Below are 15,760 nucleotides of genomic sequence, written 5' to 3'. Positions count from 1 at the left end.
TGCAACAAAAAACAATTATATTTGAGGCTATTTGGCATAACGCGCTTGAAAAAGTAGCTAGTGCGCGGCATACCATTACCATGTCGGCCATTTGAACTGGAGCACACAAAATTAAAACAGTCCAATCACGCAATGTATTACGTGCCATTGACGTAACAATGCCGAAGAAACAAACATTAGTTAGGGGGATAAAGTGACTGTCTACTGGTTATAATCTTTAAAGGAAACGTTAGTCAGCTCGCTGCCTTAGCTCACAAACCACTTTCCCCCTCTTTACAACGTTATACGCTCCGATTGAGAATTCACAATTTTCTCGCACTGTTTGAGCCTAAGTGGTGTATTGTGTTTGGACGTGTGATACCAGATATGCGGTAAGTACAATGTGGAATGGCGGTTTTTTTCAAACATCTTCATTTGCGATCCGTACTTGTGGGCCAGTGATTGGTCGCGTGTAAGTGAAGTGCTGAGTGTTAGTAATGGGATATAAGTAAGTTTTTTTTTGGAACATATTTTTTATTCTAGTGTATTTACTTAACCTGATGTGTCATAACTTAAATCTGCTTTGTAGCGCTCTATGATTACAGATGCAATATAAAAAAAATATAATATCACGTATTTTGGAGTACCTACGTACATTTATTATACAAAAATAAATGAAGAAGCCAATTTACAACCGTTGATATACATAATACAAAGGCGAAGTTATTCCCTTAAAGGTACTACCAGTCAACCTTTGAGTGAATGAGAGGAGCACTTAGTTATAGCAACTTATTATAATCATCACAAGGCACTCCACGGCATACGTGTTTTTTTTATTAATTATTTTTCACTGGTTTATTTTGTCTAACATAGTTTTTTCTTAATACTTATCCAACTAATATTATTAAATGCGAAAGTTGTGTGTGTGAGAATGTGTGTATATTTGCGATTCCTTTACGCTAAAACGGCTGGCTGGATTTGCATGAAATTTGGTATGAAGATACATAGCATATGCATATCTGGCATAAAACAGCAACAAAGGCTACTTTTTTTCTCAATGTTCCATGGTACTGGGACAAAAATCTGGAAATAACAACCGCTGGCTCAGAGTCATAAAATTTGGCTTGTTTTTTTTTTAATGCAACGTTAATGTAAAGCACGATATAATTTTTCGGGAATTCCTACGTGAATTTTTGTCTTCACACAAGAATGGCTGCACGGATTTCGATAAAATTTGTAATATACAAGGTGTTAGTTAAATAACTGACAACCAGAAAGTAGTATGCTCAGAATCAAGAGTAGATTCGATTACACTATGTTTTAAATCAGGTTGTGTTTGTGTTTTTAAATCCCTTTTTTAATGTGCCCAGTCTAAAAGTTATGATTGCAACAGGTGCCAATTAAATATTTTAGCGAGGTTGCATACTAATTAGATAATTTAATACTGGCCGTTTTGTTGCCAATGTGTGATTTTCTTCTAAAAACTGACAACTACATTATGAGTGTAGAGTTAGAAATGAATTAGAACTACTAACTTAGCAAAACACACGAATAGCACTTAAAATAATGAAGATATTCAAACGTAAATGAAATCAACTAACTTAAAATCAAAAAAATATTTTTGGTGTGTGAGGTTTTCAGTTATTTCATTACCACCTTGTAGACATTCCCTTGGGATCGAGATAAAATCTCGTAATCACATCCACTAGGTATGGAGTTACAAAAATTGGCACTGTTGTTTATAATGCAACAGCATGACGACCGGATAGCCAAGTGGTTAGAGAACCTACTACAAAGCTTGAGGTCCCGGGTTCGATCCCCGGTTGGGGCAGATATTTGTGTGAAAAATAGGAATGTTTGTTCTCGAGTCTTGTATATAAGCATGTATCTATCTATTTAAGTGTGTACCTAGTATCACATGCTTTGCTTACTTTGGGACTAGTCAATTGGCGTGAAGTGTCCCGTGATTTTTATTTATATATCATGCCCTACTCCGGGACTCAAACTATCTGTAGGTATACCATTTTTTTCTAAATTGATTCAGCGGTTTAGACATAAAGAGGTAACAAACAAACAAACAGACTTACAAACTTTTGCATGTATAATATTAGTGGGATTAACACCTCAATTTGTAATACTACAACTTTACAAAGAAAAATCATATAGAAGCCATATTTTTAAAGCTGTGAAATACCTATGTACATATATTTAATCACAACTGCTTTGTGCGTCAAAGTTAAAGCTCAAATTTCCGCAGCGTACCGTGTTTAAATTACAAATAAGTATATCCTTTGACTAAACTCTCGTTTTCTCTTTATACCGGTCCTTGCCGGTCGTATAACAGTTACAGATATAGAGGTACACCAGGAACAGGAACTATCATCGTATTTACGGCCCAGCGAAAACTAAACGAAACCGCGACGCAGAGAGCGTTTTCATAGTTCATTGCGTGTGATTGAATGTAACCACTGTGGGGCGAGCATTTCGACCGCGCAATGAACAGAGAAAACACTCACCTCGTCTTGGACCGGCGTTGTGCCTGGATCAAACGTACAAGGCAAACATCGAATTATACAATTAGATTTCTGATGTAAGCATTATCTTCTTAACCGGCTAAAGCCGAGTCGGACTCGAAGGTTTCCGTACCACCGTACCGAAATAAATACGGTTTTTATTTAACGGTAATATTTTTTTAGTGGTAATATTTTTTTAGTTTTTTGTTCGCATTGGGTATCCTTTTGGGTACAGAACCATAATTTTAATATTTTTAATCCCCCGCTCATTATAAAAATCGCTCCCAGTTGGAGAGTGGGTAGTATTTTCTAATAGATGATAAGAATAAGAATAATTTTTATTTATCTAAAAATGACCACTATTACTTAAGGGCAGCGACCCTTAATTATACTCGTAGCACGCGACGAACCGATATACTACCAGTACCCTTCTTGGTTGTTGCGAAACGTGAAAAGAAAGTGTTTAGAATTAAAACTGTTTAATTAATATGTTAAATAATGTTACAAATGTTATAATGTTAGGTTGAATCACTAATCTAACTGACTAAATGTCTATACAAATGTTAATGTTCGCGGTTAGAAAACTAAAACGTGATTGATTCAAATAATCTTAAGCAATATTAAGGAAGCTAGATATGCACTATTGGCATCAGCGCCACCTAGCGTCCGCAACTTTTATGGCTCTGATGCTCTGACGTTTTGTAATTTCATCGCGACATTGTGACAAAAATCAAACCTATCACGTATTAAGTTATAATACAAAATTACTGTGATACCGTGATTTGGGTTGACAAAAGGTTGTGAATCCATTTTTGGTCACTAAAATTAAATGAGGTAGGTAAGTAAAATTTATTCAAAAAGTTCGTTTTATTTTCGTTATGTCAGGGTTTGTTTACTTCATGTTTAGTTGTACTTTTACTGTAAAACGAAAAGATAAAGCTATCTTATTGGTTTCTTTGAATAATAGTAAAATTATATAATCGTTCTTATATCGCTAGTAATAAATTAAATATCGCTTTCAGAACAAAATGAGTATCATTTTGAAGACCGGTTTTGTGAGTATCACTCAATATAAAATTTCAACCACAAACCGTTTCATAAGGAAAATTGTTGCTGGACATGTCCGAGATGTAGAGGAATTAAAACCCAACAGGGACAGTGTTCAATAATTAGGTCTTTACAAATTGCTTTGTTAATGACAGATTCATATGAGTATGACTTTAGGCCACCATAAGCGCTGCGATAGATTTCGTCACCCCCACCTAGTACTTCGCACCCTCCCAATAAGCTATATGACAGCAGTGTCGATAATTGGGGTTACACGCGTAGCGCGCCTAGTAACATTAATGTACGCTGACCGTACAATTACAATATAACAGATGTATCTGGTGAGTACCAAACTAGGCTGAGCCTGTATCTTGGCACTCAACTGAGTCGGTTTACAAATTTATCAATTTTATTTATTACACTTTGTCTTATGTCATAGATTATTTTTGATTTTGATAACTCTGATTAAATGACGACAAAAAATGCTAAAATTTAGAAATGAATACAGACAAACTTTTTGTACTCTGTTTAAAATCTATGTGATAAATAAATAAATATTCTCATCTTAAATCTAAAATTACTTTTTGCAGCAAACCCAATTAAAGTCCCTTCTTCACTTTCGTAATTTCGATGGTACTGTAGAATGTAATAAACTCCGACAAAGTTGAAAAGGTCCGGTATCTTTCGTTTTTAGGGTTCCGGAGCCAAAATGGCAAAAACGGAACCCTTATAGTTTCGCCATGTCTGTCTGTCTGTCTGTCCGTCCGTCCGCGACTTTTCTCAGGGACTATCAATGCTAGAAAGCTGTAATTTTGCACAAATATGTATGTAAACTATGCCGACAAAACGGTACAATAAAAATTTCAAAAATAATTTTTTTGTGTACCTCCCATAGACGTAAAGTGGGGGTGATTTTTTTTTTCTCATCCAAACTTGTAGTGTGGGGTATCGTTGGATAGGTCTTTAAAAATCAATAGGGGGTTGCTAAAACAATTTTTCGATTCAGTGATTTTTTTGCAAAATATTCAACTTTAAAGTGCAAATTTTCATTAAAATCGAGCGTCCCCCCCCCCTCTCTAAAATCTAAACCGGTGAGTGGAAAATTTTGGAAAAATACAGAACGGTAGTAAATTTATCAAACTTTCAAGGAAAACTATAACGGCTAAGTTTGCTGCAGAATTATTAGTAGTTTAAGAGTAAATAGCAGCCTAAGGTATAAAATATACCTAAACTTGGAAGATTCCATATAAAAAAAACGAAATCCTTAGAAAAATATTACTTATTTTTTTCATAATGGCTACGGAACCCTATTTTGGGCGTGTCTGACACGCTCTTGGCCGGTTTTTTCTCCTGTAATATGTATTTTTTACGGTAAAAGTAAATATTAAAAATTGATGGATCGTGGTCAGTAAATCATTGTTTGCGGGTGCGAGTAAGTAATATATTAGACCCATAGGTCCCCAATGTACTCGTTGCTAGCACCTTTCATAGAGAATATGATGAATAGTTTACTTTGTAAGGTACTACGTAGTGGTTAAGGTACGGCGGGATCTTTTGTGAGGTTGATAATAATACTTGATAAAAGATCCAGCAGCTAGTACAACATACGAATCTCAGGTCACATGAAATGTGAAAACAGAGTTCTGCGAACGGCAAAGTGAAGCCGGCAAAACTAAGCCTCGCCCAGGTAGGTACATACACACCCCACAATGGGAAATAGAAGATATTTTGCAGGTGGTAGGACCTTGTGCAAGGTCCGCCCGGATTGCTACCACCATCTTGCTCGCTAATCCTGCCGTGAAGCAGCAGTGCTTGCACTGTTGTGTTTCGGCGTGGAGAGTAAGACAGCCAGTGAAATAACTAGTACTTGAGGTATTCCATCTTAGGCCTCTAGGTTGGCAACGCATCTGCAATACCCTGGTGTTGCAGTTGTCTATGGGCGGTGGTGATCTCTTACCATCAGGAGACCCACTTGCTCGTTTGCCATTAAGTCGAATAAAAATAAATAAATAAATAATTTTAGAAACGCTTGAAACTTTTTGTATCGATAGGAATAACCTTTCTAATTAACAAAAATAAACAGATTAGTAGCATCAATTAATGAAAAAAAAAAAAAAGACTTCTTTACCGACAAATTACAATAGTACGGTCGGTTACGGGTTGTTCCATAGCCCAGAACAAAAATCTTTAAAAGAGAGTTTACGTGTCTTTGAATCGTTCGTTTTGACAGGTGACATTCTTTACCGGCCCGGATAGTACCGGTTTGGAAATACCGACCCTGTTTTTCATGTACACATCCATAAAGTCAAAGTCAAAGTGATTTATTTGCAAACATAGGTGTAACTGATTACAGTGGTGGTAACAAATATAGACGATTTTTTTTGTTCTGGGCTATGGAACAACCCGTAGCCAACTGGATTATCGTCATTTGGTGGCAAAGAAAACTCTTTCATTTCTTAAAATTGATTGATGCTACTTAGAAAAGAAAGAAAGAAAGAACCAACGTCATTTCAATATGGTGTATTTTTCAAGAAAATCTTATTGTTATTAGAGTTCAAGTTGTTAATTGCTGCTTCAAATTATTATTATTTTTTTTAACTAGCCTACAATAGTGTCCCACTGCTGGGCAAAGGCCTCTCCTCTTGATCTCCACACCTCCCGGTTCAGCGCAATGTCAGGCCAATCCCTTGCACACGCGTCTAAATCGTCCCGCCATCTCCTTTTCGGTCTGCCTCGCCGTCGACGGCCGTCCCCCGGTGCCCACCAAGTGACTGTGTGAGCCCACCTCTGTGGGTGCATGCGACAGACGTGTCCAGCCCAAAATCTGCGAGTTCATCATATCACATTATATACCAAGATATTTAAAAAAAGTAGTAGCGACCTGGGAGATACATAAAATATTTATTAATAAACATAGGTTTTTAGGTTTAGAATAGGTTATTTTAGTTATATTTTTCTTTAATCATTGTATTTCCTTTTTTTATTGCACTATAAAACCAAACGTGTTAATGTAAGTATCACAAAGTAAAGAATTAATAAAAATTCATAAATAAGTGGTTCTATTTTTCTTTGTTTTCGTAATAACGTTGGTATTTGTTATTTATTGTCTTGTATATCTATATCGTTATGTTCAAAAAAAAAAACAAGTTCAAGTCTGATTCGCGCACCGGAAGCTTTGAGTATTTGGCACTTGTCCCACCGCCGACGATGAGCGAGAAGCGAGTAGAGCGAGTAACTAGAAACGAGTGGGCGAGCAGCGAGAAACGAGTGTAGTTTTGTCGCTCGGCTGTAAGCGAGTGTTCGCGTGCGACGGGCGATTATTCGCTCCACTCGACTCGCTCGTGCGGGGCGGTCGCCAAGCTGACATCGCTGAGCGAGTATCTATAGCTCAGCGAGTTTTATAGCTCTTGTCGCTGCGACAAAAGATGTAAGAGCGAGTTCTCGCCGACAGTGTGAACAGCCAGCGATCAATTATTAATATATGTTTCTTTTACTCACACAGGATCTTATATCTTTTGTTCGTTTCTTGAGCGAGAAAATAGTCGATAGCCAATCGTTTCCTCGCTGGCGGTGAGACAAGTGCCTTTATCTAGACCGGAACCCTCGGTTCAATTTACGATTCAATTGCAATTTACGGTCATTGAGGGTAAATTAGAAAATAAATAAAAAATAAATATTCGTGAACTATAATCGTGTCATATATCAAATGAAAGGGCTTGTTTTGAGAATCTTAATTATATACAAAAGCCCTCTCTCTATGTTGGCTTTAAGTACAAGGTTCGATTCTACTCGCATAACTGAAACGCAATGCCTTGCATTTAAAGTCCCCATGGGCATTATCCATTCTGTGCCCGCGGTCAGGGGCACCCTATACATGGTTTTAATTAAATAACTGAAAACATCAGACACCCCAAAAACATTTTTTCATTTTAAGTAAGTTGATTAAATTTATTTTTGAATATCTTTATTATTTTAAAAGATATTTTTGTGATTTGCTAAGTCAGTAATTCTACTTCATTTCTATCTTTACTTCAAAACACAAACAGAACCTAATTTAAAACATAGTGTAATCGATTCTACTCACGATTCTAAGCAAACTACTTTCTGGTTTTCAGTTATTTAATTAACACCTTCTATAAATTCTAAAATTAATTAGAACAAAAAGTTGGAAAACCCCCGACATGGCACTTCAAAAACATTGTCTCAAAAACGGCTGAACTTAATAAAACATATCTAAGAACCATCGCTAGAAAACCTGCTTTCAAATAAAAGAAGATCGCATAAAAATAGGCGAAAATTGACTATCCCCTTCTTAGCTCCGACACTAAGGAACCTTACATTTGAGAAAAAGGAGAAAGTACAGAAAAAAGTTCTACAGTTTTAAATTAAGAGAAAACCCTTGAGAAGTCTAGGTATGGTATTTAAAACATCTATCTCATACTAAGTACATTTAGCTAGGTACCCACAAATTTGTACGGAGCCCTCGGTCCGACTCCTACTTGGTCGGTTTTAAAGAATTATTTACAGCAATTTAGACCGCGCAGAATGAAACCTAAAAAAGAAAATATCACAGATTACCTACATAAAAAAAGTATCGTAAAAAATTAACCCACGCAAATGATCATTTTCGTAAAGAAACCATTAAACATTTTAAACCGACATTCATTAAAACTTCGCAAGGCTATATTCGGAATCATACAAAAGCCTTTTAAATTTTGGGCTTCTTATTGACCGGGATCACACTGGTTCAATTTTATCAGTACGCAATAGACATACATATATAGATAAGTTTATAAATATACTTAAATACATACAAACATCCAAGAGTCAAGTACAAACAAATTCTACGCTGACGAAGTCGCGGGCAACAGGCTAATCTTCTCTTATTTCTCTTAAAAGATACCGGGATAAAACAAAATTCAAACAAAGCTGTTAAAAGCAGTTTATGAAGGCAAAGCTTTGTCTGAGATGGCCGTTCATAAAACAAGAACACCGTAGTTCTATGATTTAGAAATGGCTAATTAAAACAAAGTTTTGCTTACTTTGATGATTACCATTATTCTTGTAAAAATATACCCATACAGTGTGCTAGAAAATCAGCATCTGCAGATATTTTGAGGATCGATTATTTGCATCGTTGTTAATAAAAATACAGTTAATGTTAATGCAACGGAATGGTATTTTTGTATGAAACAAAAAAAAATACTTATTACCACACAATACTTAAATAATTAATGTGTATAATTGTTTCTTAGGTTATTAATTACATACACATTACATACAATAAAATATCCGCTCCTAATTTTCTAGCACCTTATATACTGATGCTAGTGGCTCTATGAGCTATATGCCTGGTGAAATGGCTGAAATATATTTCATAATGATATTTTTGTGTTTTGAAGAACCGTGGCATACCTACCACCATTTTTGAAATTATTCCAAGAAAATGTAAATTGCAAAAAATATAAAACATTTTTTTTATCGAGTCTCGGTTGTTTAATAGAATTAAGGTAAGTATGTATTTATCTATATAAGTATGTTTATCCGTTGCCCAGTACCATAGCAGGTACAGTCGAGTTCTTATACTCCTGACTAAAAATTAAATCTCACTAATATCTATTATAAATACGAAAGATTGTGGGTCTGTTTCATTGTAAGGGTTCCGTACCTCAAAAGGAAAAAAACGGAACCCTTATAGGATCACTTTTTGTCCGTCTATCTGTCTGTCTGTCGGTCTGTCAAGAACCTTTTTCTCAGGAACGCGTGGAGGTATAAGGCTGAAATTTATACCAAATACTCAGGTCTGCTGTCCCTCGGAGCTGTGGAAAAATCAAAGTTCTAAGGCAACGCAATCAAAAGATACAGCCGTTTATGCTGCAAATTTTCGACATTTGCAAGGAAATTAAAACCTACGGGGTACTTCCCGTGAACTCAGAATCTTGAAATTTGGTACGAAGCAACGTCTTATAGCACTGATATAAGAAAAATTGCGAAAAGTTTAAATTTTTATTCACATCATATAGGTACCTACTTAAAAAAATTATTTTAAAAATAATTTGTACGGAACCCTCGGTTCGCGAGTTTGACTCGCGCTTGGCCGGTTTTTTATTGTTACCTTTTCACTTTTATTCCGGAAAATTGCATATTTCCCGCGGGATAGGGATAAACGTTTGTACGCGGACGGAGCCGCTGGCGACAGTCAAAAATATCTGAACACACTTCTAAGCGTTGACAATAGTCGTGTTCTCATATTTATGATCAAATTTTTGCTCAAAAGTATACGAGCTCGACTATACAAGATTTGCTTAGTTTGGGACTGGTTCAATTGGTATAAATTCAATTCAATTGGTGAAGGTCCCGGCTTCGATTCCCGGCCGGGGCAGCGATATTTGTATGAATATTACGAATGTTTGTTCTCGGGTCTTGGATGTTTAATATGTATGTAATTTATCTATATAAGTATGTTTATCCGTTGCCTAGTATCCATAGTACAAGCTTAGTTTGGGACTAGGTCAATTGGTGTCGTGTCCCATGATATTAATTTTTATTTGTTTTGACAAGAAAACATTATCTTCACCGAATCTGCTTTCTAAATTTTACGAGAATCGGTTGAAAAAAGCGACCTGTAAAGGAAAACAGCTGCGCATCCCACTAATTTAATAAATGTGAAAGTTTGTAAGTCTGTTTGTTTGTGAGTTCATCACGTCTAAACCACTTAACCGATTTACATGAAATTCGGTATACAGATAGATTGAGTCCCGGGGAAGGACATAGGATAGTTTTTATCCCGGAAAATTTCATAGTTCCAACGGGATAGTGAAAACCGAATTCTACGCAGATGGAGTCGCGGGTAGCAGGCTAGTAATATAATAAAGCTGCAATGAAGACTGCACTGTGGCATCAAAATAAAACATATATTTTCACGAGTATGCAATTAATTTATGTGCAAAATAATATTTGAAATTTACCATAAGCTTTACGGTGAACCTGCACACACTAAGAAATTCAATAATGTTTGTGAAATCCCCTAACCGCATTCGGCTCACTTAGGCACTCATTCTGAAAAGAGGCCTGTGCCCTGAAATGTAATGTATATATACCTACTTCGTTTTTTTAGCATAAGAAAACAATCTTGACGAGTCTTTTTATTGAAAAACGTATTTAAAAAAAAGGGTAACTATTACTTATGATACCAAAAGCATGTAGATCATAATGTCCTTGCTAATTCTTACATATTTGATGTGACTTATTTTTCAAAAGTGTTTTTCAATAAAAAGACACGTCAAGATCGCTTACTTTATTTCTAATGCTAAAAAAACGAAGTATAGGCCAAGATGAACTACTGAACTATGTATAATAGTTCCAATTATTATTTCCAGGTTGATAATACTAATGGGACTTATGCTTGGAGTTCTGTACAGCCTGCACCTTCTGGTCAAGGACTACCAAGCACTGACAGCCCCGAGACTGCTCCGGTTACTCTTCAAAAGAGATGCCAATGCCACTAGTTATACGGTAACAACTTTAACAATGATGATGAACGGTAGCCCAAGTGTGTTTTTAACCCCCGACGCAAAAAGAGAGGTGTATAAGTTTGAGCGCTATGTGTGTCTGTCTGTCTGTTTGTCTGTCTGTCCGTAGCTCTTAAACGGGTGGACCGATTTGAGTGCGGTTTTTTTATTTGAAGTCTGGTTTTTAGTTGAAGTCGATTGACACGACACGATTAACGTGCTTTTTGATAAAAGACCACAGATTGGTTCGAAACAGTCTAACCTAACACATCACAAAACAGTGTCTAAACAGTTTAACCTTGACTACTTTTAGTCAAGGCTTCCGTTTATTCCAATATAATTGTACACTTTTCACGTTGGTTTTATAACTATCGTTACGTTTAACATTAGCGCGCTTTAATCTGTACTAATGAAAAGTAAAGTGACCGACCGACCGACAGAAAATGCGGAGCCTGAATTTCACACAATCTTCGAGGATTCAGTATAGAAATGAGCTAAGAAGAAATTTTTCGAAAGGACTACGGAATAAAAAACTGGCCTTCTTTTTTCCTCTACGGATCCATGGGTGAGAGCGAAGACGCGGAAATAAGCTCTACACAATGGCTTATGGCACAATATATTTCATAAAAGTTTTCTTAGGAAAGCCCTGGCATGTCATAAGTGCATGTCTCTAACTCAAAAAAATCACCAGTTTACGAAAAAAGTTGCACTATATTAACACATTCTCGTATTATTTATTTTCATGACCAACTTGAGACTTTGAAATTGTATTGAAACGAAAACGTCCATCTTGAACAATACTCTGTCACTCAACAGGCATCGTTGAGGAAACATAAACAAAGAGAAAGTTTAGAATAAAGTTTATGCATTGCTTACTTACTTCTTCATTGAAAACTTTTTCCATGACCATGTTTTCGTAATAATAGAATCGGACTTTTTATGACGAAATACCGTAACGCAATCCCGGTTTAATATTTTTACTGTTTCGGTCAACCTTTGTCTTATACCAATCAACATCAATGGTCTGAAATGAATTTAATGTTTTAGATTTGAAAACGGTATTCCATAAAGCCCGTAACATTTATTTTGCCTGCACCCTAATTCACCCCTAGAATAACAACAGCGTTTCACCAACAGAAGACCGCATCACGTTTAGAAAAATTTGCGGGAAATAATATCAATTTGTTTCTAGTCGTGGCATTGCAAACAATGCCCTATGACCTCTCAAGCAGAGGGTTGTCGATTCGAACCCGAACTCACACCTCTACGTTTTTCGAAATTCATGTTCAAAATTACATTTGGAATTTACCACAAGCTTTACGGTGAAGAAAAGCTGTATTAACTTGCAAAGCAATTCAATGGTGTATTTAAAATTCCCAATCAGCACTGGGCCCGCGTGGGAACTACGACCCAAGCCCTCTCATTCTGAGAGGAGGCTGTGCCCAGCAGTGGATCGTATATGGGCTGGGATGATGATTGAAATCCGGTGACAATACAATATTATAATCTGGTAGTGTAATTCTTGTGGTACGGCTAGAATCAGCTCCGCGGGAAGGAACTCCTCAATAGTTATGGTATTGGCATGCGTTCAGATGATAGAGGCGACCTGGAGTTGAAGCCTCATGAGATTCTTCTAGGTAATTTATAAATATGTCGTAAGATAGGACTTAGAGATTCGGGATCCGACCCTGACATGATCAATGTGGGCATAATAAGTGAGATTCGGGCAGAGAATGAAACTATTTTCAAGAACTAACAAAAGTCCACTAATTGTTCAAGATAAAACCAAAACAATACGACACTCATTCTCTAAAATCTTAGAAATGCAACTATCATAACGATTCACAGTAACTTAAGGAAAAGTCTAGATAATAATAAAGAAACGCGTAACAGTTCCTGAGACTGTCGACTCGGGCCAGACTTCTTTTACAAACTGAAAATTGACGATCGCTTTTCCCGCGTCCAGATCTCAGGCTCTGTCAAGCGCGCCACGCATGGCAACACTGGCGTTTCGTAAGTGCTATAATGCCAATCCTTAATAAACCACGCATGGAGGACCATACTCATAATTCTTAAATATATAAATAAACTCAGAGTAGGTATTCGAGCGGCAAATAAATCATAAGGTCCTCACTGAAAATCAGCGCCACGGCTTGCCGTGGCATTATGCTGAGTGGGGACCTGTTTAGCGTCATGTATGTCTTGTATTTGTTCTATGTTTGTTTTTATGGCGTTAATTAAATGTATTTTCTTTCTTTATTTCTTCTTCATAAATAAACCATTAAGTAAATGAAAAAAAAAACATTTGAATAACACTTCTAAAGAGAGAAAGAATTCTTTATTTTTTCTTTCTTTTTAGGGTTCCGGAGCCAAAATGGCAAAAACGGAACCCTTATAGTTTCGTCAAGTCCGTCTGCTGTCTGTCCGTCCGTCTGTATGTCACAGGCATTTTACTCGAAAACTACAAGATGTATCAATGAAATTTGAGTACAGATGTCTTGTCAAAGCCGCTATTTAGTTTTGTAGTTAAATTACAAAAATAAATATTTATATACGCTCTTTTTCTGGTAATAGATTTTAAGACTGTAGTAAGTGGTTTAATTGTGTTATAACGCACATAATATTACTTGATTTTTTTTCGTAATGGCTACGGAACCCTCGATGGGTCCTATGTATAAGGGCCAAAGTGATTTTTTTTCAATTTAGAGTTGTGCGTTATAGGTATCTATAAACTATATATATTTAGATAGTGGATTAAAAAAACACTGTTATTTAATTATTTTTCGAGTTTTCATTGACGCAAAATGGCCGAACTAGATGCAATTTTAACGTAAAAGGTAACGTACGTTTGATACGTTTGATACTTTTACGCGGTAAATCCCGGGCGTTTTTTTTTATCTGTGGGCATAACTGCCATTAAGGCCATTGTACGTCAAGCGGAACGCCGCTACCCCGATGCTACATCGAAATGTGATTGTATTACTTTTTTAAAATTTCTCCAAGTGTCTAAAGTGGGTAACGAACTTTTTACCAAAGATATATGGGCCAAAGAACCACATAGATCTTTTTACTGTCTTTTTGAACACAAGTTTATTTCCTGGAAATTGTCGTAAAATAACTTTTAATGCAAAATATTTTATTAAAATTTATTCATTGTGGTTGAAGGACAAAGTACTATTAGCTAGTGTGCCACATTTTGGAAGTCTCGGATACACCATCTCTGAGGTACGACAGTTTTTGACTTTGAAAGCCCGTCCTGTAAAGTAAGGATTTTACACTTAAGCCCATGTACGTAGGACCCATAGCTATCTTGGGCATGTCCGACACGCTCTTGGCCGGTTTTCTTTAAAAACACTTCTCTAAATTAACGTCTGAGCACGACTTCTCTAAAAACGGGACAACAACAAATAAATACACACCGGAGCGACGGAAGGCCCTGATGAAACACCCTCCAAGTTGATTTAAGCAAGTCCTCGGTAACATAATTAATTAAATTTCAAAATATTATTAACACGTAATTAAGTATTTGGCTTCTTAATTAATCGGGTAATACTGGGGCTTAACGCCGCCGTACCGAAAGCTCATATACAGGTCGTTTGATAAAAAAATATTTCTTTATACTTTATATCCTTCCCTAATCTCAAAGGTTGTCAATTGTTCTGTCCCATTTTGTGGCAAATTGACAGAAATGTCAAGCAATGGCTTCGATTTGCTTTATTTTAACTAGGTCATCTGCTTTATTAGGTATGTTTACATTCTTCCAATTTCATATTTGAGCATGTAAAAGGTATTTCGGTTTTATTTGTATTTGTGACTCAAAATAATGTTACTGATACGTGAAATCAAACCTTTATTGGGTAGGTATTTAATTTACAGTTAAAAAAATATCTAAAATCAAATAATCGGAATATCTGTAAATTCGCGGTTAGAATTTTTTTGTCAAAAAAGTGAAGATGAGGTTATTATTATGACTCGGTCGGTTTTTATATACACAAAAAACAAAAACTTCTCGCCACTTGTTTGCATCTACCGGTTGCCTGTAACTCTCACGATGTCTTCAGTCTACCTAATGAGAAATCTTCCAACGCTTCGTCTTCTGGTTCATTGTCGCCACTCGAGGACTTTTCACCCCCAACTGTTATCTGTTCTTCGAGCGATGTCGCCCGCCCATTGCTACTTCAACTTGCATATTTTTACAGCTAAAAAAAACCCGAAAATCCACAATCATAGAAAAATATTGCGCTATTTTTGGCAATCTCACCGACGCCATGTAACTCTGTTGTGCTCCGCATGTCGTGTTCCGGAGTCAATGGTAAGACAGTCGCTGAACTTACCGATACAAAACGCATTCTATCCTCTCTATGTTGGCAATGCATCGCCTAACCCATACATACCTAATCCCTCTGATATTGCGCAGGTGTCTCAATCTGATCACTTACTAGGTGAAATTGGTACAGTCAAGCACATGTAAGTTACCAAGACGTCAAATAAAGTCGATGTATACATATATTTATGCCCTCCACTGTAATTCTCGTTTACCTGCCTTTTTAAGAAAATACGAACTTGTTTTTTTTTTAGAAACCGCATGTTCGCTGGCGGAGGATTCTGCACCACGACCCGATAAAGTGTGCCCAGTACCTATACTGCGACTTGGGAGCGCGCCCTGCTGGTGACAAACTACGTGACGGCTTGTGTTCATGTTCATGTTGA

The 15,760-nt window shown here is 36.5% G+C and overlaps 1 protein-coding gene across 1 annotated transcript; it reads left to right on the top strand.

The window, feature by feature from the left end:
* The first annotated feature begins 257 nt into the window (after positions 1–257).
* On the top strand, positions 258–15,760 carry LOC141431745 (uncharacterized). The gene is made up of 3 exons (XM_074092922.1): positions 258–371; positions 10,919–11,054; positions 15,629–15,760. Exons 1-3 carry the CDS (start codon positions 367–369, stop codon positions 15,758–15,760), a joined length of 273 nt encoding a protein of 90 aa, XP_073949023.1. The 5' UTR covers positions 258–366.

This window comes from Choristoneura fumiferana, chromosome 10 (genome assembly GCF_025370935.1).
Source record: "Choristoneura fumiferana chromosome 10, NRCan_CFum_1, whole genome shotgun sequence".
Lineage (NCBI taxonomy): Eukaryota > Metazoa > Arthropoda > Insecta > Lepidoptera > Tortricidae > Choristoneura > Choristoneura fumiferana.
The sequence above is the reverse complement of the archived record's forward strand: the minus strand, read 5'-3'. Positions and strand labels throughout refer to the sequence as shown.